Source organism: Talpa occidentalis, unplaced genomic scaffold (genome assembly GCF_014898055.3).
Source record: "Talpa occidentalis isolate TD23 unplaced genomic scaffold, MPIMG_talOcc4v2.1 talOcc4.6, whole genome shotgun sequence".
Taxonomy (NCBI): Eukaryota; Metazoa; Chordata; class Mammalia; order Eulipotyphla; family Talpidae; genus Talpa; species Talpa occidentalis.
In genome coordinates, this window is record NW_023604972.1 from 7,706,086 (window position 1) to 7,733,447 (window position 27,362).

The 27,362-nt window shown below is 48.6% G+C and overlaps 1 protein-coding gene across 1 annotated transcript in view; it reads right to left on the reverse strand.

Annotated features, from left to right (window-relative positions):
* The window catches only part of FAM184B (family with sequence similarity 184 member B), a 63,310-nt gene that overhangs the window by 3,952 nt on the left and 31,996 nt on the right, over positions 1-27,362 (reverse strand). The window contains exons 6-16 of the mRNA XM_037530548.2: positions 23,443-23,553; positions 20,867-20,974; positions 13,442-13,542; positions 11,251-11,380; positions 10,107-10,319; positions 8,661-8,814; positions 6,934-7,085; positions 5,559-5,731; positions 3,780-3,917; positions 1,555-1,672; positions 389-493 (exon numbers count right to left, since the gene is read on the reverse strand). Coding sequence (XP_037386445.1) covers positions 389-493; positions 1,555-1,672; positions 3,780-3,917; positions 5,559-5,731; positions 6,934-7,085; positions 8,661-8,814; positions 10,107-10,319; positions 11,251-11,380; positions 13,442-13,542; positions 20,867-20,974; positions 23,443-23,553 — 1,503 coding nt within the window. The remainder of the gene's footprint in view (positions 1-388; positions 494-1,554; positions 1,673-3,779; positions 3,918-5,558; positions 5,732-6,933; positions 7,086-8,660; positions 8,815-10,106; positions 10,320-11,250; positions 11,381-13,441; positions 13,543-20,866; positions 20,975-23,442; positions 23,554-27,362) is intronic.

Genomic DNA, 27,362 nt, shown 5'->3' on the forward strand with positions numbered 1-27,362 from the left:
TCTTGTAGCATTTGTAGGATTTTGCGCTAGCAGATGAGAGATGTGGATGCAAGCCATAACAAATCCCAAAAATAAGTAAGGAAATAAAGTTAAGAAATGGGAGGTTTCTGCTCTTGCCCCTCTCCTCCCCACCCCCCAGCTGTTACTCACAGTGACACCCTTATTGATGGAAAATTTGGGAATACAAACCCCCCCCCCAAAAAAAAATAAAATACACATAGTTCACTTAGTCAGATAGAAACACTGTTCGATACTTGCGGTGATTTCTGTGGCCCAGACTTTCCAACAGGCACCCCTCGGAATTTACACCAGCCCAAGCCCCGCCGCTGCGGCAGCTCCTGGTGGGAAAACAGGGCAGGGAGGCGCGGGAAGCCAGCAGAACGGTTACCTTCATGGAGGGGGTCAGGTACCCCGGGTGAGGATTGAAAGAGAAGGAGCGATTCCGGTGGGACACGGCGCCGGGGAAGGCTGCACAGTGAAGTCTCCTCTCCTCCTGAGAAAGCCAGACAAGCCTCTGAGCTCATGGCCCCGGGCTGGAGGGAGAGGCCGGAGGGAGGCCCAGGAATGTGCGTGATCATGGGAATCAGGCTCCCCCCACGCTGACGATGGGGGCACCTACTGTCCTCTGGAAAAGGAAGGGGCCGGCTTATTTGGAACGACTCAGAAGTTAGAGAGCCAGGTCCTCTCAGCATCAGAGAGGAGCCTCCAGGAGTCTTTGTTCAAGTTAAGGGCAAAGCCCAAACCCCAGGGCCTGGCTACTTGGCACCTTCATTGCATGTGCCATTCTCCAGTTTTCTCTCCTGACATACTGGTAAGCAAAGTCCAGTTATCCTATAATTTTGTTGTAAAAGCACTGATATCCATCTCAAAGAGATGATTCTTTTAAAAAAACAACCTCCCCACCCCCATGACCACAGTGACAACAGCCCCCTCAGCAAGTGAGCCCGCCCCTCACTGAAAGAGTAAAAAGATGGGGAGACAAGGAGGCTGCATTTGAGTCTAAAGCAAAGACTGAGGTTGGAGGCAGCCGTGAGATGAGGGTGCAGCGGGCTGTGGGAATGACAGAACTGATAGGGCGAGGCACCTTCCCAGGACAGGACCCCTGGGCAGGACCCCTGGACATTGGAATCTGCCGGATACAGAATCAGAGAGTGAGACCTTTTCTCTTTGGGGAACTCGAAGGTGGCTTTGCTAACTGGAAAACTGGTCATTTTGACAGAAGGAAGATGAGTAAAAAATAATAGGTTTGGTTGATTTTCCTAAATTCAAACACCAGGCAAGTAACTGGATTTTCCCAAATTTCAAAATAATAACAACAATAACCACCTTCAGCAACAGGGGGCAAACGCTGCAGGGTTGGGAGTGTGACTTTTCAGCCTTCTATTTTCCTGTGTTAAATATTTTTAGCATGGTTTTTGTTTTTGTTTTGGATTTAACAGAAAACATCCCAGGGATCTTTCCTACGGAGTTCTATGGTCATCAGGGTTAAACTTTCTCCAGGTGCAAGGTGAACGCCCCTCCCAAGGATTCTGCCTGCTGCCTGGACCACCTCACCGTGAGCTGCTTGATGATCTCCTCTCTCTCCTTCAAGAGGGTCTGCAGGCGGCCTATGAGCTGCACGTCCTCCGGCCGGGACACCGCCCTCCCTGGCTTGTCCCCGGAATCTTTCAGTCTGTTTCAAGCACAAGCAGACATGATGTTAGCCCTTTGCTGCATTGCTCAGCGAGGAGGGAGAAGATGCAGAGGGGACGCTGCGGCGTGCAAAGCCTGGCCAGCTACTCCTCTCTGTTCACCCGAGGGGAAAGCAAGGCACACTGCACCTGCACAGAGCCTCCCCTGGAGTTAGCTGGTTGCAGAGCTGTGGGGAAAGCCAGGACCCCAACTCTCGGCCTGAGCCTGCTCTGAGCACAGATGCTGTGCTCAGAGGCGCCTCACGAAGCAGGATGTCGCTCAAGTGACCATCCTTCCAAAGCCCCCAGGTTTCCAGAAGGCCCACGGGGCTCTTGCGCCATCTGCTGGCCATTCCAGCAAATGGCATGGTAAGTCCTCAGGTGGAGGCCCAGGGGAACTGCTTCCCGCAGGCCTTTTCCCCAGGAAGCCAGCAAGAACTCACTCTGGTGCAGAGGGAAAGCTAGGGCTGCAGAGGACCCACTGAATGCCATTGAGGCCATGGTTTTGTAGTCCTTGACTTGAGCTCTAACCCTATCTGCTTTTTTTGAGCTATGTGACCTTGGACATAGCATTTCACCCGGGACCCTCAGTTTCCTCTTCTTTAAAATGTGCATAAAACTTGGTGGTTGTGAGGGTTCAGTCCCTGACACGTGGTATGTGATATATGCCCATTAAATGGTAGCCAGGGAAACCTTTTACTCCAGATTTTGGATAATTTTCTTTGTACTGTAGACAGTAGCAAGCCATTTTTAAGAATGCAAATGGTTTAAATTCACTTAGTGCTGTTTGACTTAGGGCAAATGACCTCACCTGCCTGAACCTGGATTCCTACATTCACCTCCTCCCTGAAGCCCCAATCTCTTTTCTCTGCAGTCAGAAGTGGCCCTGTTAAAAGGCAGGTCAGACCACGTCACTCCTGCTCAGAGCTTGGCACTGGCGCCCCTTGCACTCAGAACACACCCAAACTACCTCCTCTACAGTGCAGGGTCTCTGTCATCCCTCCCAGCTAACCCACCAAGCTCAAATCCTGCCACTCACCTTTCACTCACTCCCCTCGCCACACGGGCCTTCTGGCTACTTGGCCATGTAAAGTGGGCCCCAGGGCCTTTGCATGTGCTGTGCAGTCTGCTAGGAATGCTGTTCCTCCAGGTGCCTTTCTCCTTCCCTCTCCTCCTTGGGCTTAAACACCCTCTTGAAGGGCTTTCCCGGTGGCACAGTGGTTGAGCGCTGGGCTGCGAAGCTACCCGTAGCCTCTGCACACCGGTTTGATCCCCAGCCACCGGGTGAGGGTCCCACATGGCATGTAGACCTCTCCTGCAGCGCCCACTGCTCCCCTCAGCAGTGTACTTCCGTCAGTTAGTCTGTTCTGCTCCCGGCTCTGGCTCTGGTGAATTCTCTCACCCTCCCATGCTTCTGACTGTACCCAGTGCTTGTATAAATAAATTAATTAATTAAAAAAAAAAACACCCTCTTGAAAAGGCCTCTTTGCCCACTCTTGCCACTCTCTAGAAACAGGTCCTGTTTTTCTTCTAACACTTTCATCAGCTAATTTGAAGGCGAACACTTATTGTTTGCTTATTTCTAAATCCGCGTGTAAACTTTGTGAGCTGTAGGAGGACACCGTCTGTGTTTGGCTCCCTGCTGTAACTCCAGAGCCTAAAACAGTGCAGGGCACAGAGTAGACACTCAATAAAAATTTGTTGAGTGAATAAATGCACACATGCAGACAAGCAGGCTGGGCCCTCAATTTCTTTATCTGTCAGGGGAATAATAATTTCCACCTTGAAGGACTGCAGTGAAGATTAAAAGAGGCAATGCCTATTGGAATAGAGCAAATGCTCATAAAAAGTAGCTGATCCTGCAGGTTTCTTCCTAGTGTGAGAGTCAAACCAAGAGCCTGGGCTCAGCCCTTGGATTCCCACTGCCCAGCACACAAGGCAATGCAGACTTATTGAGAGGCTGGCCTCCCAGTTTGCCTGGAGACTCAGGTGATTCTTGGCATCAGGAACACTGACTGGTTTTAAAACTGGAGGCTCTGGGGGCACTAGGATGGTGTGTTGCTCTAATGAAATGGCACCACCAGTTCCTTCCAGCCCGGCCCCACTTACTCGGTTTCCAGGGCGGCCAGCCGGGCCTGGAGGCGGGCTTGAGCGGTGCTGAAATCTGCCACCATGGCCTGCATCTCCTTCCGGTGCTCCTGACGCAGCAGCTCCACTTCCCGGGCCCGCTGGTCCTCCTCCAGCGGCCTGCAGGTGGACAGAAGCACAGCAGCTTGTTCAGCTCTCGGAGCTGAACATCTTGGGCACTGGGGCTCCCCCATCTGCTGGGTAACGCAGTTTGGGAGCTATGAGTGGGGAGAAGTGGTGAATGTGAGGTCAGGACCGTATGGGAGGTAGACCTGGGTCTCTGAGTTGCAGGGTTCAGGATAAATTTAGCTTGTGGGACCCTTTCTCAGCACCTTCCACCCCACATTCCACAGAGGGTAAATTTGAACATGAAGAGCAGCCTCTGGAAGTGCAGAACAGCTCTGCGGGGCGGGGGGTGGGGTCCCTGAAAAATCTCTCACCTGGGGCAGATGGGGACCCTGGAGACCAGGATCTGTGTCAGAACTACTGAAAAGCCGGGTTCTATGAGCGGTGAGATGACAGTCCAGGGTGGAAAAGCCGGTGGCACAGGGTGGGGGGTGAGAGAGACATGCTTACAGCCAGGCCCCTCCATGGCTTCCTAGCTGCGCGGCCTCAGGTAAGTTACACCTGGCCCAGTTTCTTCATCTGTTAAGTGGAGGTGACAACAGCGCCTCCCTATAGGGTTACCACAAGACCGAGTCATGCTAACCCTCGCTCAGAACAATCTATCTGCAACCACCAGCTGTCATTTTTCTTAACCTAGAGGTAGGACACCAGGGACCCACAAACCAGTGTCAGGGGCCTGGCACCCTCAGAAAGGACATGCGCATATTTGTGTCACTACAGCCCCCTGGCAGAGGACCATGGCTTTCCTCACTTGGAGAGAGCTGTAACCCCAGATGGTTAGGGGCCCCTCCTTGTTCCAGTGACCTGTCTGAGCCAGTAACTGACTTGAGGTGCTCCACCTTGGCCAGGTGGGCACAAGGTTGGGCTCCAGACGAGACTGGGGTCTAATCCACTTTGTGTAACTCTATGCTGGGGGCTGGGCACTCCACCACTGAGATGAAATGGGAAAATTCCTTGAAAGATACAAATGACTAAAGCTCCCTCAAGAAGAAACAGACAACCTGAAAAGTCCTATACCTTAATGAAATTAAATTTGTAGTGATAAACCTTCCCGTGCCAAAAGGATGGTGTGGGGGCGGGGTCGGTGGCAAATTCAGGACAAAACCCGGCTGCCCAACCCACATCAGGTAAGAGTGCCCACCACCATTTACCAGCGCCTGCTCCATGTCAGGGGCCATGCTAAGCCCTCGCTCACACCTCATGGCCCCCACCCGAAGGCAACCGCCAGCAGCCTGGATGGGGGGTGGGGCTGGGGGAGAGTGAGCTCCAGATCAGGGCCAACGCACAGATAGTAAAGTGGGTAGCACTGCCTGGAACATTCCATGGCATTCCTCGCGCAGACAGGTTTTCAGCATACTTTTGGTTTGGTTAGGCCCAATGCTGTAAACGCCCTGGTTTGCAGGGAGCTGGGATTCCCGCCACTGTGCAGGGCGGCTCCCCTGCAGCCTGGAAACCGAGAACCCCGTGCGCCCTGGGGATCTCCCCCGCCACGGTGGCACCCGTGGAAAGCCGGAGTGCGCGGGGAGTCTTCTCCTTGGGAAGATCCCAGTGGGGGCCAATTTTAGACCTCAGGCCCGCCCCAGGCAGAAGAGGAGCAGGCAGATGGGGGCGCGGGTGGGGGTGGCGCACACCCACCTGCGCGGGTCGCCGGGCGGCAGCGCGCCCTGCTGCAGCGCGTCCAGCTCCGCCCGCAGGCGCTGCACCGCGTCCTTGAGCTGCGTGTTCTCCTCCCCGAGGCCGCCGCCCTCGCTGCGCCCCTGCTCAGCCGCGCTCATCGGGGACCCCGCCTGGCCCGGGCCGTCCCCATCCTGGCAAGAAAGTACCGGGGCGAGATGTTGTCCGAGGCCACGACGGCTTAGCAGCATCAGGGCTGCTGCTGTGCGCCCGAGAGGCTTTTGGGGAGCCTGGGGAGCCGCGCGAGCCCCTGCGCGGAGAGCCGGCCGGGTGTGGCCCCGAGGAAGCGCCGCGGCGCGGGGAGCCGGGGCTGAGGCTCCCGGCAAAGCCAGCCGAGCGCGGCCCCTGTTTTCACGCAGCGGCGCCTTCGCCCTGGCGCGCCTCTCTGGGGGGTTGTCCTCTCCACAGGACACCCCTGCTTCCCGAGGGAGGCCTGGCCGGCCACTTCGGGGGAAGCCTTAAGTCCCGTCTTCCTGACACCCCAGAACCTCGTCTCCTCCGTGCAGCCCCTTGCACCGAGGAGCGCGGGACCCTTTCGGTGCTGGGTCCTTCACGAGACCGGCCGCTGGGCCAAAAGGAACCGCCTCCTCCTGTGTCCAGCCCCACAGTGCCCAGCGCGGGGCTGAGCTGCACCCCGCGAATGCAGCTGGCTAAGGGGAATTTGCTTGAATGCCAGCGGTTCAGCTAGAAACACAAAAATCCAAGCTCAGCAGGCCGCGGCTCAGATGCGCCCACAGCGCGCTCCGGTGCCCGCCATGGGGGGGCGCGGGGAGGACAGGCCTTTGCGCTGGCGCCTCGGTGGCCCGGGCCCCGCCACGTGCTTCCTGCCTGGGGTTGCACGACCAGGGGCTCCCTCCAGCATACGGGGCGCACACACAGGAATAATTTGGAGAGCAAGAGCAGGAAGGCGCGGTCCTAAGGGCACCCTGATTATCAGGAGTGAGGGATTACCACCGCCCGCTCTGTCTCGGGTACAGAGAGGAGAACAGTATCAGAGGGCAGCGCTTCCCTGCAGCCATGACCATATCAGACACCCACACTTTGGGGGCCCTTTCACCTCTCATCCCCCTTGCACCCTGGCATTTCTCTGTGCAGGTAACCACGGAGGCCTTGCTGGTCCTCCCAGAGGGCGCAGGGCTTCCTCCAGCCAGGGGAGGGGAGGCCTGGCGCCTGGCGGACCAATCTCTCATGCACCCCACCCTCCCTGGCTTCACCCTCTAGTCCTCAGGTCTGTGGAAGAAGGGACCCCCACCCCAATTCCAGACAGGAAGGACGGAGTGCCCAGAGCCCTGAGGCTGCTCTGGTGGGCATGGAGGTAGCAGACAGGGGTGCTGACCTCTGCGGTGATGGCGTGGTCCTCCCTGTCCCCTGGACACGGGGCAGTGGCCTGCCGCCTGCCCAAGCTGCCCAGAGCTCTCAGCGCCTCCAAGTCTTTCTGGTGCTCACTGCAGGCTGCCCGCTGCTCTGACAGCTCCTTCTGGAGGGACTCTGGAAGCGAGAGGGCGGGAGGTCGGGACAGGGGCAAGGCTGACGTGTCCTGTAGGATGGCAGTCTCTGGGGTGGGCTGGAGCTTCAGATCAGGGTCCCCAGACTCAAGATGACAGTAACAACTATACCATGGACGGGTCTTCCTCAGCTTATAATGGGGTTATAGCCACATCACGCCATCCCATTGTAAGCCAAAATGGCACTGAATACGCCTAACCCACTGAACATGCAGCTTGGCCTGCCTGCTTTAAGCGTCTCGGAACACTTGCACGTCATTGTGGAGTCGGAAAAGCCTCAGTGGGACACTTTAATGAAGACTGTCGGTGCTGAACACTAACTGTGCTGACCCCTCGGAGGCTGTTTCCATAGAAGCCTCTGATAGAGGAGATGCTCGCCAGTGAGCTGATAAATTTTCAAATGGAAATATTTTTAAGTGCTAGTAAATTTGATATTTTTCTGTCACAACTTTCGAAAATCTGCACGTAGCCTATGATTTGCCACCATTACAGAGTCCACAGAGCCCCGCTTCCTAGGACTGTGCCCCCAGGGTCTCTCCTGATTGTTCTGTCCATAAAAACACCAGGCTGCTGTGGGATCCCAGGGGCCAGGGAAGGGGTGACAAGGACATCTGTCCCCTGGGGTGCTGGAATCACCAGGGGTGTCCAGTCTGATCTGAAGTGAGGGGTCTTGTACCTGGGATCCATGGCACAGCCTGGGACTTATGTCATGTAACATGTCTTCCTTAGATGCTGCTAACTTTAGCATTTTCCACGGGATCCCCTCCCTTCCAGGGTGGCTGCTAACCAGGCAATCTGTGGAACTCTCTCCTTACTGCTCCCCACATCACTCCTCCAGAAATGAGCAGTCAGTAAGATACACTGTCTAACGGAAACTCAGGCAGGCAGCAGGCAGAGCCACCCTCCATGGAGGCCAAGCAACTGCCTTTCCCCAGACTTCTCTGAAGAGCAGCACTGCCTGAATATGCCTCAATTAGACCAACATGGCTTTTTAACACTAAGCATAAAATAGGACAGGCATTTGCCTTGCACTTAAGAATAAAATGGAAGATGTTAAGTAAAGGAGAAAATGAGGGCGAGAGGTGATCTCTGCATGGAAGAAGGCTCCTCCAGCAGCCATGCAATGCTGGGGTATTCTGCAGTCACGGGGAACACTGCAGAGCTGTCCCCGCACCCTGGCTCTGTTCTCAACACTTCCCAAATATTCATCTAATAACAGCCTAACAAGTGGATGCCATGATGATTTCCATTATTTACAGACGAGGAGCTGAGGCACAGAGCAGTTAAGCAACTTGCCCCAGGTCACCCAGTCAGTGAGTACTGGAGCTACTGTCACTCGGCTCAGTTACCAGTGCCGGGCGGGTAACACTTAATATCAAACCCACACAAGCCTGAGGAGATAGGGACCATCGTGGCAACTGTAAATGAGGCTGAAAATGCCCACTCTAGTCTCACAGCTGGCTGGGGGCTGAGCCCGGGCAGTCAACTGGCCTGTGTGCCTCTAGCCTTCTGACTCCCCCCTCCCTCAACCCTCCCCCCTACGTGCTACCCTGGCTACCGAGCAGCAGAGCCTGCTGAGCTTGCATCCTCTCCAGCTCCCCCTGCAGCTCTTGCTGGGCCTTTTCCTCCAGGGCCTGGAGCTGCCGCTGATGCGCCTGGTGCTGCATCTGCAGGCTGAGGCTGGATTCCTTCTTCAAGCGTTCCTCTGTGGCCTGTGGGCAGGAGTGGAGGCCGAGGCAAGAGAAAGGGCTCAGAAGGGGAGGCCTGGCCCCTCTGGCAAGCTCCTCCTCTGTGCTGGGGCCCTGTTGGGCACACCCTCTCCGCTGTGGAGAGCTTATCCCGCTACAGGGAATGCTCTCCCACCCGTTAGGCATGACAGCGATGACCTGACCACGGCAGATATTTTGTGTCATGTAAACCTACTTCCTGCCAATTATGGGGAATTTGGTGCGAGGAGGTGGGGGAAAGAGAGAGCAAGAGTCAGACTGACAGACACTGACTGGCTGGCTCCCATTTTAACACACGCAGGAGTCTTACATCTGACCCAGGACTAGAGAGGCAGGGGGAATGCCTGTGAAGAGTCCAGGCCTGGTGTGCAGAGCATGGCAGAAATGGTGGGAGGGGGCACCCACGGATTTTTCCAGCCCCTGGTTGACGAGGGTCCTGGCCTGAGTCTCTGCCCTGGGTTCATGTACATGCTCCTTCACCCAGTCCCTCTTTCACTCCGACATCCATTAACAGAGGGAATGTTATATGTCAAGCACGCACAGCAGATGCCCCCAGTACTTTGATATGCAGGAAGGCACCAGGAGTCAAGGGGTGTGAGTGGCCTCTAGCAGCCAGAAATGGCCAGAAGCCAATTCTCCCCTAGAGCCCTTAGGGCGAAGCCACCTCCCACGCCTTGGCTTCAGGACTCTGGCCTCCAGGTCTGTCTGATCATATATCTGGGCTGTGTTATGTCATCAGGGTAATTTGTTACAGGAGCAATAGAGAAATAATACAGTCAGGATTTTCCCCAACGCAGAAAATAGAGTCCCACTCTTCAGATGAGGACGTTGAGGCAGGGAGAAATGAATGCACCTTCCCAAGGTCACACAGGAAAGATGCAGGGATAATTAATGCCACCACTACCAACTTTTGATAGTCAGAACATACAGGGCTGAAGGCTGGAGTGGGTAGGGTCCCCCCAGAGGCTGTGGGGAGGCAGTCCTGGGGCTGGGAGGTCAGTGAGGTCGCAGGGGCAGAGCAGACAGCTGAGGCCACACCATCCCCAGGGCAGGTCGGAAGCAGCAGCACAAAAAGCCCAACAAACCTGTCTGAGTCCTTGCGGGTGGCCCTGAGCAAGTTACTGGGTCTCCAGAGCCTCTTTACTCATTTGGATGATAATGGATAAAAATGGCTACTTATGACCTGGTGGGGCTCTTGTGGGGGTTGGAGATGATGGACTAGAAAACCTGCATGGCTGGTGCTCGATAGGGAGTGGACTTGAGAAGCACGGCCTCACCCTGAGCTCCTGCTGCTGGGCCTTCTCGAGCAGGTGCAGGGCTCGCTGGTGGGAGGCCTCCAGCTGCACCTTGGCCGCCTGGTTCTGCTGAACGGTCTCCTGGAGCTCGCACCTCAGCGTCTCCCTCTCCTGCTCTGAGAGCTCCCTGAGCTCCTGCAGATCCTTCTGGTAGTGGCTGGCGCACTGCTCCAGGGCCTGCTGCATCTGCGAGACCTGCCGGGGCCCTCAGGTCAGGCCGGCCCCTCTGGCCTCCTCTTTAAAAATAAATGCATTGTGGGGAAGGAGGAGGGGGCCAGTGGTGCGCCTGGTGTGGTAACACACAACTGAAGAGACCCCAAAATCACATACAGAGTTGAAAACCAACATTCCCTTATTTAAAAAAAAAATACAATTTAGAAAATAAAAATAAATGAATGCTCTGAATGTCTCCTCAATCCAGCTGAGCCTCCTCTGTCTGTGGTAACTCTGAAGGGGATGGAAACTGTAAACTCTAAGAACTGGGGACAGTGGGTCTCCTGGGATGGGTGGGAGTGGGGGGCTCTCAGTTAGAGCCATTGATGCCAGTTGAGAGAGGAAGATGGGCTGGGACGCAAACTGTCCCAGAGTGGTCAGCAGAAGGCCTTCCAGAGACCTATCTGGCGGCTTCGCTCGCCTCCTTCAGGTGCTTGCTCAAGCTTTTGCTTTCTTGCCGAACCTTGGCCCACAAGTCCATGTAGTATGAGACTATTCCCATCACCAGACCCCTCCAGCCCCTTTACCTTGCTCTGAATCTTCTTTTCTGAAGCCCTTGTCATCTCAGGCACTACGTGCTTTGCTCACCTCTCTCTCTAGCATGCACACTCTGTTCCCCCCTTCTCTGTTAGACTTAAGCACTTCAATGGGGGTCTTTAGTCTGGTTTGCTCACTAGAGTAGCCCAGGCACTTGGAAGAGCTCCTGGGTCAGCGCAGGTGGTCCTGAGGCGCAGCGGGTGTTGAATGAATGAACAAACAGAAGAGTGTCACCTGGCCAGCCCCGGAAGGCCCTTCCTGGCTCGATGTAAATCAGGCCCTGCGTTTTGGGGGAGGAGGGAAGGGGTGGGGGATAGGAGGAAGGCACAGGTGCTCCCGCTGCGTTTGGGCACCTTCCCACCAAGGGGCCTGCTACCTGGGCTTGCAGTCGGGCTTTCTGGCTCTGCCATTCCTCCTGCAGACACTGGCTTTCTGGTGTCTTCTCCTCCAGCACAGAGCCCTGTGCAGGTGGCCGTTCACCACCCTCCTGGAGGGGCTCTTGGCTCCTTTGAAGACACAAAGGACACAATTACATAGGACCCTAGACTGGACACACCACCACCGAAATAGCTGGGCAAGAGAAAGGAGCTCAGTGGCGGTTGGTAGGGCAAGAAACTTCCCCCTCAACATACTAACTCTGTGTTGCTGCACTTGGATGAGATCAGGATGCAGGTGGAACTACCGAGAGCTATTCCAGTGGGAGCTTAATAAGTGATGTGCTGTCAGATCGAGAGCTCAGAGTTCCTTATTTGGGAGCTCCAAAAAAGAGGTCTCTCTGATCTAATTTTGTAAATCTTCCTGCATGTGAAAAAAATAATAATGAAACAATAATGCTTTTCTTGAATACAGTGCTTGGCACCTTTCAAAGCTTGCTCATAACTGTCACTGGCTGCCCCCAAGTATAAATAGGAGGGTTATTAATAGGCCTTTACATGTGTAGCAGGAACAAGATGACGCTGGTCTAAAGTCCCAATAGTTTCTGTGCTGTGCAACAGATGCTGACAAATGTCTTGGGAGGGGACTCAGCTCTGAACTTTTGAACCAGCTGAGAAGTTCAAAAGCAATTGGTTTAGACTGGGGTGGTAAGTGGTTATCTGGGTGACAGAAAAAGGAATGGGGTGGGCACCTCTACAGAGACTGGATAATGGATCTTAGAACATTTTTATATGCTAGTATTTAAAGTTATAAATTGCCTTCTTTAGTCCTATCCCTCCAATTTTGATATGTCACATATTTATTATCATCAAATTTGAAATAGTTTGTTTCCATGGTGATTTTATTTTTTGTCTTATGGTTTAGTATTTAGATGTAGACTGATAATTTCCAAATATTTGAGGATTTTCTTGGTAGCTTCCTGTTATTATTTCTATTTTAATTCTTTGCTATCAAGGAACATCCTCTGAAAAATGCATATATTTTGGAATATATTCCAATCTTTGAAATGGATCATCATTTGTTCTGTGGCTTTTTATATTGTCTACATTGGTGGATGTCCTATGTGCCTTGAAAGAAAAAAAATTTTGCAGTTTTTCAGCATATTGTCTCTGTCAATTAGGTTAAATTAGTTGATAGTGTAGTTCAAATAGTCTCTGCATAATGGCCCATACTCAAAAACGTTTCCCAATCTATTTTGCCCAGTTTCATAATTGTCTAAAGAAAGTGGGAGAGTCTGGTACCAGTTACTCTATGATGGCCTGAAGTAGAAGTTCAGTTCTTATTAGTGATGATTATTAAAGGATTGAGTGACCCGGTAAGGGTAGAAACCTGTGGACTTTCATTCTGCGCATAAGAACAGCTGCCCGAAGTTGAGATGCAGCAAAAAGCGATTATCATCCAAATTCTGTGCTCTACTTGCATTGTGACCCTGGGCAAGTTACTTAACCTCTCTGTTTCTCAGAGAGTGTACCCTGAGTGTGGGCTTCAAAGGCATTGGTGTTGGCCCTATGAGCTCGTTCCTTTACCATGACAACAACATGCCCTATACAGGAGTTAATTCTTCAGCCTTGGCCCCAGAATGATGACAAGGAATGTGGAATAGACTTGAAGTACACCTGTAATTTGGGGTCACGCAACAGCACCTGACCTCAGCCAGAAGCCAATCTCATAGGGGCACAGCAGAGCTTGGCATTGCTAAAAACAAAGGGAGTTGCCTTGTGAACTCAAAATCACTAGCACTTTGAGAATGTTGGTTACACCAGCAAATACAGACTCCTTGGTGACAGGGACAGAGGACCCCTGGGTGATAAAGCTCCCTCGGGTCTCCTAGCTAAAGAACACTTAGAGGAGGAGAGAGCAGAGGTTTTGGGCCAGCCCAGGCAAGTCTACTGACACTTTTCAGTTTGAGATTAAGAACTTATAAAACAGCCTGTCTGGGTTGGTGTGACAATTAAACAAGAGTTCATCTAAAGCTTCTTGCTGCACCAAAAGACATAAGAAATGTCCTGCTTCCTCTCTGTGCGTGATGCAAGGGGCAGGGATGGATGCATGAGAACAGAATGAGCGATCCTTCCAAATCTGAGCCCTCATTCGTTGCTGGCACACTTAGCAGTTGGCACGTCCTTCGGTACCTCTCCTCCTCGTCACTGCTGGCTCCTTCCGCGGCCACCTTCTCTTGGCATTCTTCTCGGGCTAAGGTCTCAGAAGGTTTACGCAGCTTCATGCATGGATCCTAAGACAAAAACAAAGTTGCAAACATGAGTTGCAAATGAGGTTCAGTACAGTCACCGAATCAATGCATGGCTTATCCGAACCACAGACTGGAGGAGAAAGAGGCCCCCACAACCCACTGCTGTGCACAGCTCACAGGCCTGGGGCAGAGAGAGCTGTGATGGCGCAGTGCCTGCACAGTTCCCGCCTGAGGAGACCATCACCCTGGTCTTTGTTTCCTGTTTTCCAGTCAACTGAGAATCCTGCACAGATGATGAGATTAAAGTAGGGGGAGAGCGAGTGATTCGTGTCGGGATACACTATCAGTGAGTGTTGGGTAATGGGACAAGCAATCAGCAACCCCATGCAGGGGTCTGGATGCTGAGCCACCCACGACACACTATGATGTACAGTCCACAGAGAGGGGCCCTTGTTGTGTCTGCTCCCAGGGCCTGGCATGGGAATCAGAGAATAGTGCCAGCAAACAGCCGTTGGTCAAGTTGTGTAATTGATATTATTATTACTATTATTATTATAATAACCCCCTACAGGTGGCAAGTCTTTTGCATCTCACTACATACAGTCAAAGCCCATGGAGCTTGCTGAATGACTAGCAGTGTTAAGGAAGGAGGTGTTGTGGGAGGAGAATATGGACACCATGAGTCAATATCCAGACTTCAGAACTTTCTTCAGATTGGGATTGTCCATGTTATCCTTCTTCCCACGGAGTTATAAAGGTGGGAAAGATTTTCTTACTTAGATTTTTCTACTTGTCATGGTAACCACTGTCTATGGAAAACAGTGTAATTAGACAGGTTAGGTACAGATTTGTTTATTGGTAAATCTCATTAAATAATGATCATTTGCAACCTGGGTTTTCCACGAAATGGTTGCAAGACCTGGCACTTACAAAAAACAAAAACTTTTCTTTGCCTACCCTACTTTCAAGTATTTGGGGGGGGGGCAATTAAAAATGTGTCAGAGAGCTCCAATTCCTGGGAAGCCCAGAAACAAATGTCATAGTTTCAGCAAAACAACTTTGAGAAATAGCTGGTATGAATACATCCCTGTTACATATAAGGGGAGATTGCACAGTGAATGTGGGGCAACAAGAAATCAGAATAGCATAATACTACAGCATAAATAGCTAAATTATGATAAAGTTAAATAGGTCCAGTTTTCATTTTGAAAACTGGTTACAAAGAAATTTTGGTACACAGAAAGCACAAAATATGGTTGAAAAAAATAATTCTAGTGATACCAGTAATCACAGTGTATATGAACTGGCTAATCTCAACATGGATATTCAGTCTTGTAAAAGGAATCATTTGCTAAAATGCTCTAATAATGAAGCTGTAGGCATCTAACAATAGACCTTGAAAACATCAAGCAAAGTGTTTGGGACTGTAGGAAGAAATGGGCAAATTTATAGCTACAGTAGGGAGTTTTAACATACACCTCTCAGAAACTGATACATCTAGTGGACAAAATGAGCTAGGATAGGAAGATTTGAATAACAAGATTAACGAGTTAAACTTAAAAGCTAAAAAAGAATGCAAATCTCTGCTGATATTTACATGGTGCTTAGTGTATGTCAGCCTTGAATTCCATGAGGTGAGGACCTTCTTCCCATTTTAGAGATGATGAATCTGAGACAGGAGAGAATATGTAACCTGTCCAAGGCCATACAGTGAATAGATCATAGAACTGGGATTAAAATATAATGACTTTTAATGACCAAACTGAGAATATATCCTTTTCTCCATTGCATTGGGTTCATTAAAAACAAACAAACAAAAAAACAAAAAAACTTGACCCCGCAGCAGACCACGAAGCAAATTTCAACACAGTTCAGCATGATGCTATTCTAGAATACTGTTATTCTACATAAAAATAAAGTTAAGAAGCATCATGAAAATAGGTTTAAAAGGAAAATAAACTTCAAAACGCTGGGGTACAGTTAAAGACATTCACCTAGAAGGGAAATACGAAGTCTTAAGTGTATTAATTAGAAAACATTCAAGAACCTAGAAAAGAAATCAGAAAGGAAACCCAAAGTAAGAGGGAAGGGATAAGAAAGATAAAATTAATGAGAGAGAAATATAGATCTGATCCACAGATCTGAAAGCTGACTTTTGAAAAGAAATGTCAAACTACTGGTAAGTCTGATCAAGGAAAAGGGAGAAGGAACTTGCAGCAACATGAATAATGAACAAAAATCTCAGACAGTTATTATAGAGATGAAAAAGAATTTCAAATGTACTCTGAGCCACTGTGCAGACCATGAAAGGGAATGTGCAGGATGTAATTTCTGGACCAACTTATCGACCACGGCTATATTTAAAGGCATCCTGGGCAGGAGTCCAGAAATAGGAGAAAATAGAAAATTTGAAAGCTGACACACCCAGATAACCACACTAGCTCAAGTCATATCACATTTGTCTATTTCCATACACAACTCATGGACCCCTATGACTTCATGCAGCCGGGAGGTGTGTTAGTACACGTGAGGATCTGAGATTGGAGAAGTCGTGACTAGTCCCAGGTCACATGGATACAGGGAGGCTGGACTGCTGGATGGACTGATTCCCATCATGGTCATTCCATGGGACCACATTGGCCCTTGGCTGTGCCATGTGGGCACAACGTTCAGCTCCAGCAGCTAAACCTAACTGGGTGTGTGAAAGCCACGTTGTACAAGCATGCTGCTGAAAAGTACCTGCAAAACACACATTCAGAATCAACCCAAGAAATGAATGCTGTTTCCCAAATCAACAGCAGGATGAACTCAGTAATCCTTTAGTTGCTTTTCACTTGTTTGAACACTAGAGACAGGAGCAGAACACCATCCCCAAAAAGGAAATGAATACTCCCCCTTATTTTAAAGGTGATGAAACCAAAGCAGAGCATGACAAGTAATTGGAGAAGGACACCCGTGTCATGCTAAATCACTCTCTAGCCATGGCTAATTTTGAAAGTTCTGAACTTAAGCTTTAACCACCAAGACTTGACGTGGGGCCCACTGTTCCCTTTACTCAGTTGCAATGTACTATCAATTCATAGAAAAAGAGCCAAACCTCTGCTGGGTGCAGGTAGGGCAGATGCTGGAAGGATGAAGATGAGCAGGACATAGTTCTTAATTTCAACAAACTTATGACTCAGCAGTGGGACCCACCAGATCATGTAAAAGGCTTAAACATTCGCCTCTCTCTTCTGCATCTTTGTGGAGGTGTTTTGGATCAAAGGACATCATTCAAAAGGAGTAAGGATGCAATTTGAATACTTCACAAATGCACTTGACCTCGGAGATCAACAGTTGACCTCAAGAGCACCTTCAAGTTCCCCCACACTTGTTTAAATTCTGCTGTCTCCTCTAAATTTCAGTGAAGTAGCCTCTCCTGGTGCTGCCTTTTCTGGTTGTGTTTGGTACTCAGTGAGCTCCTCACCGGAGCAATCCTGGGCCACTCTGGGTGTTTTTTCACTGGTTACCAACCCCTAATTCACACTCTTGGCTTCCCCAGCAGGCACCTGCGTGGGCTCTGCCCACATTCTCTAGTGCTAATGTAGCCTGGATTTAACATGTACACAGAAAAATAAATAGTTGGGCTCTCCTGTCACCATCCGCGGCAAAAGTGTCTTCCCAGCTCCTTTCAAACAAACAGCCGGTTATTTTAAACCAGTGTTCACATCAGGTCTTCATCATTCGTCTTCCAGGCATTGACTTTCTTCTGGATTATTTCTATTTTAAAGGAACACACACACCCAGGAAATTGCCTGGAAGGGAATACTCAAAGTCATTCTCAAGTTCAATGTTTGACAATCTTTCAAAGGTAGAATTATTTACATCTCAAAATAGATCATCTAATGCAATGGGGTTTTGGGGAAATGATTATTGTAATAGATACTGTAAGGTCACCTTACATTTATAGACTCTTCATTTTGGAACGTGCCTTTATATGCTTTCTTCCACTCATCACAAGTCTCTGGGGTGCAGAGGGTAGGGGTTACCACTCCCCTTTTACTACGGGAAGGGAAGCAGTTTAGTATCATGGTGCAGCGAGTGGGCACTGCTGTTGCTCTCTGGGCCTTATTTCCCTATTGTGTAAAAGGTGGATAATAATAACACTTGCTGGTGGGGTGGTGGGGCTGTGTAAAGCACTAAGTTCTTGGCACACAGGAATAACGGGGAATCTGATCTTAGAGAGGTTTCAGACTTGCCTGAGGTTCCCCGGGCAGGTCTGGCATAAAGCTGGGGCAGGATCTATGTCCTCACCCCAGACAGGAGCTGCTTCCCTGCTCTCTGCTGTCTTCCAGGGCTCCCACAAATCTCAGCCTGACTCTTAGCTCTCCACATGTGGATGTCCAGGGCAGCCTGCCTTGTTCAATGTCAGATGGAACCGGACCCCTCAAATCACACGAGATGGGGCAGCTGCCCTGGGGCAGGGGATACGTGGGCCATCATGGTTGTTGGAGGACTTAGTGGCCATTCATCTGCGGATGCCCAGGATTCAGATGATCCTCCAGGCTTGGTTCAGGGTGATGCTGCCCAGCCAACCATGCAGGACCCCCAGGAGCCAGGGACTCCTCCAGGGCTGGGAGCACTTCGGAGCCCTGGTCCTTCTTCCTACCAGCCTCAGGGATTTTGCCCTGGGACCTTTACCCTACTCCTTCCCCAGCCACGCCCCTTCCTGGTAAAGTCAAGTTCAACTTTCAGTATCCAGGCAGGTGATGCCTGCTCTGTGACTTCCGGGGCTCCCTTGGGCAGAAACCTCCACTCACTTATTGGCTGTCTGAGAACATTCTGCCACCAGGATAGCATGTGCCATAACAGGCTCTTGCTGGCCTAGATATATGTCCCCCACTTGAGTCCAGTACAGTCACAGGACGCGAACACTTGTCAGGGTGAAATGATTTGAATAATAACACCACAAAAGACTCCCCTCTTTCTGCGGAAAGGGGTGCAGGCAGGGAATCTGTGGAAACCCCTTCTCTGCTCCCAGGTAACCGTGATACAGGCACTGGACAAGTCTTTCAGCAAATAGTTTCCCTTCAGAACAACCAAAACGGAAATGACTTTCTGGAAACCACTGAATAAAACTATTAATCTAAGAGAATCAAGGACACTGGATAGAAGAGGCCAGAACAAAAGGTTCCTTATAGTCCTAGCTCACTTTGGTGGGTGGGGAAGGAGCCCCACCCAGCCTGGGCAACGCCCTCTCTTCATGTTCAGGAAAGTGAAGTCTCAATATGCGCTATTATTTATAGCTCTCTCGACTCACTGACACACTTTGTCAGAACAGCTAAGGGCCTAAAGGAAAACTCCTAAGTCTTAAACAAATATACATTTTAGACTCTGGGATTCAGCAAAATCATCTTTGAGGAAGTTGTCATTTAGCCCCCTGTTCTAGTGTCCCTATTTCCAACCCCAGATCAGCCATGGAATCCTCCAGGCCCAGCAAAACACCCTCCACATCACCTCTGTCCCCCACAGCATCCTGTGCTGCTGCAGGCGAGACCACCCTGGGTGTGCTGCCCACACGTCACCCAGACCAGCCCAGGGCCTTCTCTAGGTCTCATGTCTCTAGGGCGCTGGCAAAACTTTGACCCATTTGGCTGCCACATAATTGATTTGTGAAAAATATTTGAACTGCAATATAAATTTTCTCTGATTGGCCATACTCAGAAAGTTTTGTAACTCAGTGTGTTGGCAAAGTTGGGAGAAACTGGCATTCACAGCTACTGCCCTTGGGATTAGACTTTGGGATAATTTAGGGAGAGGCAATGTGGCATATCTAACCAAGTCAAACACACGCACGCCCTGGGGTCCAGCAAATTCTACAATCATAAGTTAGTCCCTATTGAGCATTTCACGTGCCGGGTGCTGTTTCAGACCCACGCACATATTAATTCATTTAATCATCTCAAAAACCCTCAGAGATGGGGGTGGCATCACCCCCACTTTGCAGATGAGAAAGTTCAAGCAAAGAGACTTTAAAGCATTTGCCCAAGATTGTCAGTAAGAACCCAGTCACCTAGTTCATGGGCGGGTTCGCTTAACTACGACAGAGACAGAACTCCATTGTACAGTGCTGCCTGCTGATGAATTATCATGACAATGAAAAATTAGAAACAATTTAAATATTGGTGAGAAGGGAAAGGTTAAGTGTATTACAGTTGTTCTGCACAAGAGAATACCAGATGATGGTCCTTTTTAAAAAATGAAGTTGATAAGGAGGCGTGCTGATGTGTTCCAATCTCCAAGCTAAAAACTGAAGAAAAGCAGAGTTCAGGAGACAGTTTGTTATCATTCGTGGAAAAAAAAAACAAAACACATGCATGGTTATGTGTGCATATGCACGGTGCAGTTCTGAAAGGATGTACAAGAAAAGACAAAACAGAACTTATAGACAGGGAACTTGGGGAGAGCGCATGCTTTTTGCTGCATACCTTTATCTACCTTTTGAATTCTGTGCCATGTATGTGGATTATCTATTTGAAAAGAAAACTTAATTTCAATGATCCATCTATACCTATAAAGCGCAGGATAGCTGCATACTAGAAAACAGCACCAGACATTCACCTCTGTGGCTAAGTGTCCTCATTGTTGATAAGCTATTTTTTTTAATGCATGTTTTTTCTCTTTAGCATCTAACTCAGAGGCGGGCACATGGAGGGACTCCAGAAACTACTGTGGAATGAATGAATAATGTGCAAATGGAACTGATACTCATAAGCTTCCTTCTGGAACCCTGTGCAGAAGGGTCTGTACCTCTCTCTAAGGCACAGAACTCCAAGGAGTCCAGCAGGCCCAGGGAGTTAGAAGAGAGGCAGGAAACAGTTTCTCCCTCAGAGCCTACAGAGGGGCCCAATCTGCCAACACCTTGACTTTGGCTTCCAGCCTCCAAACTGGGAGACGATACATTTCTGAGGTTCAGGGCACGCACTCATGATAGCAATCCTAGGACAAATGGGATGAGCTTCTGTGCCGGGGCAGCCTCCTTTGGGGCAGTGTCCTGGGGCGGGCTAGGTTGAGAGTAACTGATGTTAGGGCTGCAGAGGTCAGCGGGAGGAGGGGGGCCCTCTTTAGCTGAGAGCCCCTTTATTTGCCAGCCACGTTTGCTCTCAGAGTGGACGAGACACAGCCTTGTTCTTTTTCAGGCCACAGGGATAACTTACTCAGAACTATTTTCTTTACGGTTTTTGCACATGTGGATTTTTTTCCCCAGGCATTTGGCAGCTCTGAAGGGGGTAATAAAAGAGCTCATTAATGCCATTGGAGACACCAAAGTGCTGAAAGAGAGAAAAGAAATTTCCCTTAATCAATGCAGAAAGAAGCCAGGGGTTACCTGGGTCTCTAACACACTGCAGCATTGGCGGTCTGGTTCCTGGGGTCTTTCCTTGCCTCCTGGGGAGTGTGCCTTATTTTGCTGGATAAATTCTTCCAGCCTTAAAACCTGAAAGAGAAGAAAAGAACCACTAAGCATGAAATAAAGGCTGTGGTCACCAACCTGGGGACTCATTCTCCTGAGTCAATTAGTTCTGGGGAGAGCGCCTCCTGAGACAAACTCCAAACCCACTTAGGCCATTTCTAATTAGCTGTTTGCTTGGTCGCTGCACAAGGCGACACCGGGCAGGGTTACACTCCCCTTCAATTATTTACATGCAGGTATTGACACGAGCTCTGGAGGGTGGCATCTGCTGGTTTCCTACCATCCCTGGAAGCCCGTTCTGTTTCCTTTTTTTTTTTTTTTAAGTTAGTTGTTTAAAAAGAGACAATATTTAAGAATTAAATATTTAAGAATAATCTCATAGATAATATGAGAGAAGGGAGGCTAGGAGAACTATTAACTTGTAATGCCTTACTGAGGATGGTGACCATCAGTCAACTAATTATAGAGCATCAGTTAAACAGACAAACTTCCTTGCCTTCGACTCTGAAAAGAACAATGCCAATAACCATAAGGGTAATGGAGACATTGTTGAGAAATCTTTGTAAAAACCTGGTTTTCTCAGGTACCAGGCTAGGTGGGAAGGAAGAGGGAAGGGTGCAGTGGGGGGTGGGTAGTAAGATAATAAAAGACGGTCCCTGCCTTCAAGAAGCTCATGTTGGAGGTAGTGGGGAGACAGATGATGGTAACCATAGCGACATTCAGGTGAGTACAGACACTATGATAAGAGCAACATGAATGTGCCAGGCACCGATTTCAGCGTTCTATGGTATTAACCCCTGTAAGGCACTACTGCAAAGAATTTTCAGCAATCAGCTCAGCTCAGGGAAGTCCAGGGAAGCCTTAAGGGTTTTGAAGGGTGACTAGGAGTCGGTCAGAGGCAAAGGCAAGAAAGAACACTCCAGACAACAGGACTAGCAGATGTGCTGGAAGTGGTTCCATGTCGGGGAGGGGAGCCCAGCATGAAGCAGTGGACAGAACGGGGCAGAGTCCAGGGGGGAAGTTCTGGGGGGTCAGATTGAGCCACATTGTGAATCATGAGTAGATCCAAGATTTTAGGGAGGAGTAGAGCCTGGAGCAGACTTGGTTTCAGAATGGTAGTTCTGGAATTAGCTGGCCTGGGGAGAATGTGGAGGCAGGAGATAAAGGACAAGGAAGGCTCTTGCAAGACTTTAGATTTCACAGAATAGCGAGGCCATCAGAATGTGCTTTCTATTTGACATGATGAATATTGGAGGAAGAAGTATCTAAGGATTATGGCACTCCTTTTACTGCATCTTGCTAAGGCTTATGAAATATTCGAGTGAGTCCTGTGTGGTCGTTTATGTAATATCAATAAACAACCTTTTAAAAGTCCAGGAGAATCATTCCTATTGTCTTGACCAAAGCAATGGTGTAACAAGGAGGGGGGTGGGCGGGCAGAGAGGTTTAGGTGTCAGGACCCACCAGATTTCACAACAGACAGAATGTATTGGTGGGCAGGGCAGGGACTTGCGGTGAACACGGGAGAGCAGGGGAGGCGGATATGGTCAGGGTGATTCTTCCATTCCTGGCTGTGGTAAGCGGGTGGCTCAATAATGACACCATTACTGGGAAGAAGTGGAGGATGAAGAGCAGATCTGAGGCACTTGGTCCAAGGTCAGCCTCTGGGTCGTGCTTTGCCAACTGTAAACACTCAGGTTCTGAATGATGCTGGTTCACCAATGAGTAGTAAACTGTACCCCAGTGGGTATTAGTGGGGGCTTAGAGGTGGGAATGGTTAAAGTCCTATTACCTGGGTTTGAATCCCAGATCTGCTACTTGTTACCTGTGTGACCTTGAGGAGGTAATTACCTTCTCTGTGCCTCAAGTTTCTCATTTGTAAAGCAGAGATAGAATACGTAAAGGAAAAGAGTTAATACATGTAAACTGCTTAGACAGTATCTTAAGTTCAGTAAGGACTCAAGGGGAAGGAAGAAGGACAGAAGGGGACCTAAGAGAGGGGAAGGGCATGGGGAGGGGGCCATCAGGACAAGGTTGTGAAGGGCAGAGCTGGACTCTGAGTGGTGACCTGAATGTACGTACACGTGCTGATTTTCAACAATGAACTTCTGAAACTCATATGCTACAACGCAATGTTATGTCAATAATAAAAGGTAAATTACTTGGGCTATTACTCAAAGAAATAAAAATCAAAGCAAGAAAGAGAGCGGGAATCGCAGGTTTACCAGGACCAATATCAATTAGCACCACAATCAACATCAGCAGGCTCTCTTTTATAAATTTCTAGAAACCAGGCTCTGCTACTTGCCGCTAAATCTGTGCCCCCCCGAGAAGCCCCCCTTCCTGTCGAGCCAAAGTCCTTTTCCCTCATCTCAGGATGCTAGCTGTGACCAGGTCAGGGCAGTGTCCCAAGAGCCAGGCATCACAGCAGATCAGAAGCTGCCAGGGCCCAGAGCCACCTCTCCTAAGCATTGTATTTAGTCGGAACCTACCTCAAGCAGAGAATTCTGAAGTTTCACATTTAGGGCTGATTTCTCTTCTTCCAGCTGTTTTATTTCATTTTCTGATTTCTTCTTCACTTCCTCCAACTGTGCTTCCACCTCCTAAGTGACAAAGGAAGAGTCAGCCACATGGCAGGACACTGACCTCTCAACTCCTGTCTCACTCCCCAAGAGTTTCAAAGGAGCTTCAAAGAGTCATAAAATACTGTAAGAGAATATAACTGAGATGTAGAAAGTCAAAAGGAAACAAGTTAAATTCACACCAGGGTGTCTGATTTATGATGGGGGGCAGAAGGGGAGCTCCTGACTTCTTTTGTAGTATCAAAAGAAAAAGGAGACAATTCATTACTGCAGAAGTTCTCAGTGTCCCGTAAGTCAAAAGTCAACTACATTCTCAAACACAGGAAAACATTAAAAGGAGAACTACACTTCTCCTGTGATTCTCTCAACAGCATCCTTACTCTAGTTAAAGTGATGGGGCTGCTTCCTGCATAGTCCTTCACTAAAGGCTGAAGGGCCATTAGGGGAGAGGTGGGGGGTAGGCAGGAGACACGAACAGGCTCTGACCATATAAGGTCTTATAAACCACACTAATGAATTTGAAGTACATTGTGAAGATGAGAGGGGCTCTTTGGAGAGTTTGAAACTAAGGTTGAGTTTTCAGAAGATTGTCTGGAATGGAGAAAGAATTAGGTCAAGCGAGGAAATGGATGATATGAGACCAGTCACAAGATCACCATACAGTCGATCAAGAAATGGTGGGTGCCTGGGTCAATGTGGTACCTCTGAGGAAAGAGGAAAGAGGAGACATGTCAGGGCCACTGCAGAAGAATCAATGGCCTTGATAACTGATTGAATGCAAGGGGTAAGAGAGAAGTCACGTGCGATTCTTGGGTTTCTGACTTCGGCATCCCCAAAGACATAACCATTGATCACCTGGATGACATTTTTACACTATCTGTGGAGCCAAGTCCAGTCCAGGTCAGGGGCCCTGGGGTGGCCATTAGCATTTTCCTTTAGGGTCAGCCATTTAAATGGGAAGAAAAGAAAAGTGATTAGATCGTCAGGACCACATGACCTTGACACTTAGCACATAGTGTCTATGAGGGTTGGTTGATCTGTGGAGTTCATTTCTATAGATGATACATAAACCACCCTTTTGTTCCAAACAAGTATAAATAACTTAAACAGCCATTAGAAACACAACCATACCCTCAGCAAATATCCTGATATTTTTACTTCATTAATTAGCTTCTCATTTACTGAGCCACTTATTGAACAAAGGTTTTGCTTAACTTGCTTCCTGATACAGACACTCACTACCTCTGCCAAGACATGTTCACTGAAACAATGCAGTGGAAATTCCCCTGCAAGAATTATTTTTAACATAAAGCAAGAACTATTTCTGATTCCACACAGCCTAATTTACTAGGGTTCATATAATCAATCACAGCTTTAGCTGTTTCCTTGACAAAGGAGCTACAGGGCAATAATTTCCCCACAGATGGAAATAACATATTTCATCAGTAAGTTTGGCAGTAGGGAGACTCCCTTTAGGTACAAAATAATGTGGCTTACTGTCAGAAAACATAATTCTGGGTCACCTGGAGAACACAGACTAGAAGGAAGCATGCCTAAGTCCAGCTAAGTCCACAGTACCCTTGAGGATTCAACAGGAAGTTCTTATTCTTCTAATGCAAGAGGAAAAAAACCTCGAAGAACATGAGGCTAAAGAAGGAGACGGATGCTTTCAAATATATAAATCCTATACCTAAGGGGCATTCCATGGGGCATTAATTTATAGAATTCAAAGTAATTTCATGAACTTTATTCTCACTTAAGTCAGGGAAAAAGGCTTTATTGCATCCATTTCACATGAAGGAACACCAAAGGCAAGTGTGAAAGCAGGACCCACACCTGTCTTATGCTTCCGTGTCTAGGTTGTTCACAGTTACAGTTAATTTAAGAAAAGACACAGAATGACCCACTGTGACAGGAAGAACAAATGAGCAACCACAGAAAATCACCAAATAGAGATTTCAGTGGTGTTTTAAAGGAAAACACATTAACTTTTTCAAGAAGAAACATTGCTATTTGGAATGTATTTATGGTAAAATTCATGATGCAGCAAATGATTCAACCGGCACAAAGCCTAACATGTCCCTCAGAGAAACTAGCTCCAAAAGCACTCAATACATGGGCTGTTAGACTCCATGAGGGGTGACCTTTGGGTACCAGGACTACAGTGGCACAAGAGCAAGTGCTCTTCAAAACTCATTCTAACCAAGCTCAAAAATAAGTCTGGAGAAGACTTTTATGCTATTTACATTTTACCACCATAAAAAGACTAGAAAGGATGAAGCTGGCTTCAAGTAATTTAATTGCTTGCCAAAACCAAATTCAGCACTCATAACAGGATAATAATAACACCACCTAGACTTTCAATAAATTAACATCGTAATGCCCAGCATCTAATCAAAAAATGTGACTCATAGCCTGGAGAGAACCAGTCAACAGAAAAATATCCTAAAATGAGAGGAGATGAGACTGGTAAAAGAGCAATTAGAAATATCAGGGCCTCCCTGGTGGCGCAAGGGTTGAAGTTTCAGCACTATCAAGCTATGACCAGCCACTGCAGCATGAGCTCCATCCCCAGCCAGCGAGCTGAACCACATGGTGCAGCAGACCTCTCCTGTCTCCCCGCTGCTTCCCTCAGCAGTGTATTTCAGTAGATCTGCCTGTTCTGTTCCCCACTCTGTCTCTGGTGAGTTCTCTCACCCCTTTGCACTTCTGGCCTACACCCCAGTTCTTGTATGCATAAATAAATAAAGATAAATCTTTTAAAAATATGCACAAAAATTTCAAGGAAAATGTAACATAATGAGATGAGGAAGGGAAACTGCATTGAGCATCAAATGGAATTTGTAAAGCTGAAAATTATGATATTGGAAATGAAAAAAATGGGACTTATAAGACTGGATGATGAAAACAATGAGTGCACTTGAAGACACAGCAACAGAACTACTCAAACTGAAACACAGCGACAAGAGGCTGAAAATAGAATGTTGTGGAAAAACATAGAAGAGGGGGTGGCAGGAGAGAGGATGGATTTAAATTTCCAAACTGGATAAAAACTATAAAACCACAGAACCAAGAATTCTAATGAATTCCAAGCAGAAAGACAAAGAAAATTGCATTGTGGCATATCGTAATCAAATTGTAAAAATCAGTGATAAAGAAAGCATTCAGAGAACAAAACGTCACATTACACACAGAAGAAAACACATAAGAGGTTGTCAGCTTTCATCAGAAGAAATCCAAACGCAGCTCTGTCCCTTTTAGCCATCAGCCCCTCCCTTCAGGGAGTGGGACTCGGAAAGCTCCACCTTCTATGGTCAAGTCCATCCATTGACTGGGTTGCTCCTCACTGTTCTGCTTACAAAATTGGAAGATCGTCCATCTGCTACCTCAGCGCACCTTCCTCCACCAGGAGCCTGAAAATGTCAGACTGATCTTCCCACACTCCCTTGCAATTCGGGCATGGCCATGTGACCAAAGCCTCACCACTCAGATGCATCCACCCCAGATTTCGAATCAAAATCTAGTAAAAAGTACAAACAAGTCAGACTGCCAAATGCAGTCTCCAGGGGCAGCAGAGCCAATCATTCCAGAGAAGTGCTCACCAAGGAAACTTTCCATGTCGAGAAACATGTTCTATAATATAACGGAGCACTGTGCTATGCACACTCAGCACTGTGTTATCCAAGCTGGTAGCCACTAGCCACATACAAGGCTATGGAACACTTGAAATGTGGCTAGGTCCACTGAGGAGCTGAACTTCCAGTTTTATTTAATTTCTTTTAAAATAATTTTTAATTGATTTACCATTGGTTTACAGTTAAATTTTATCT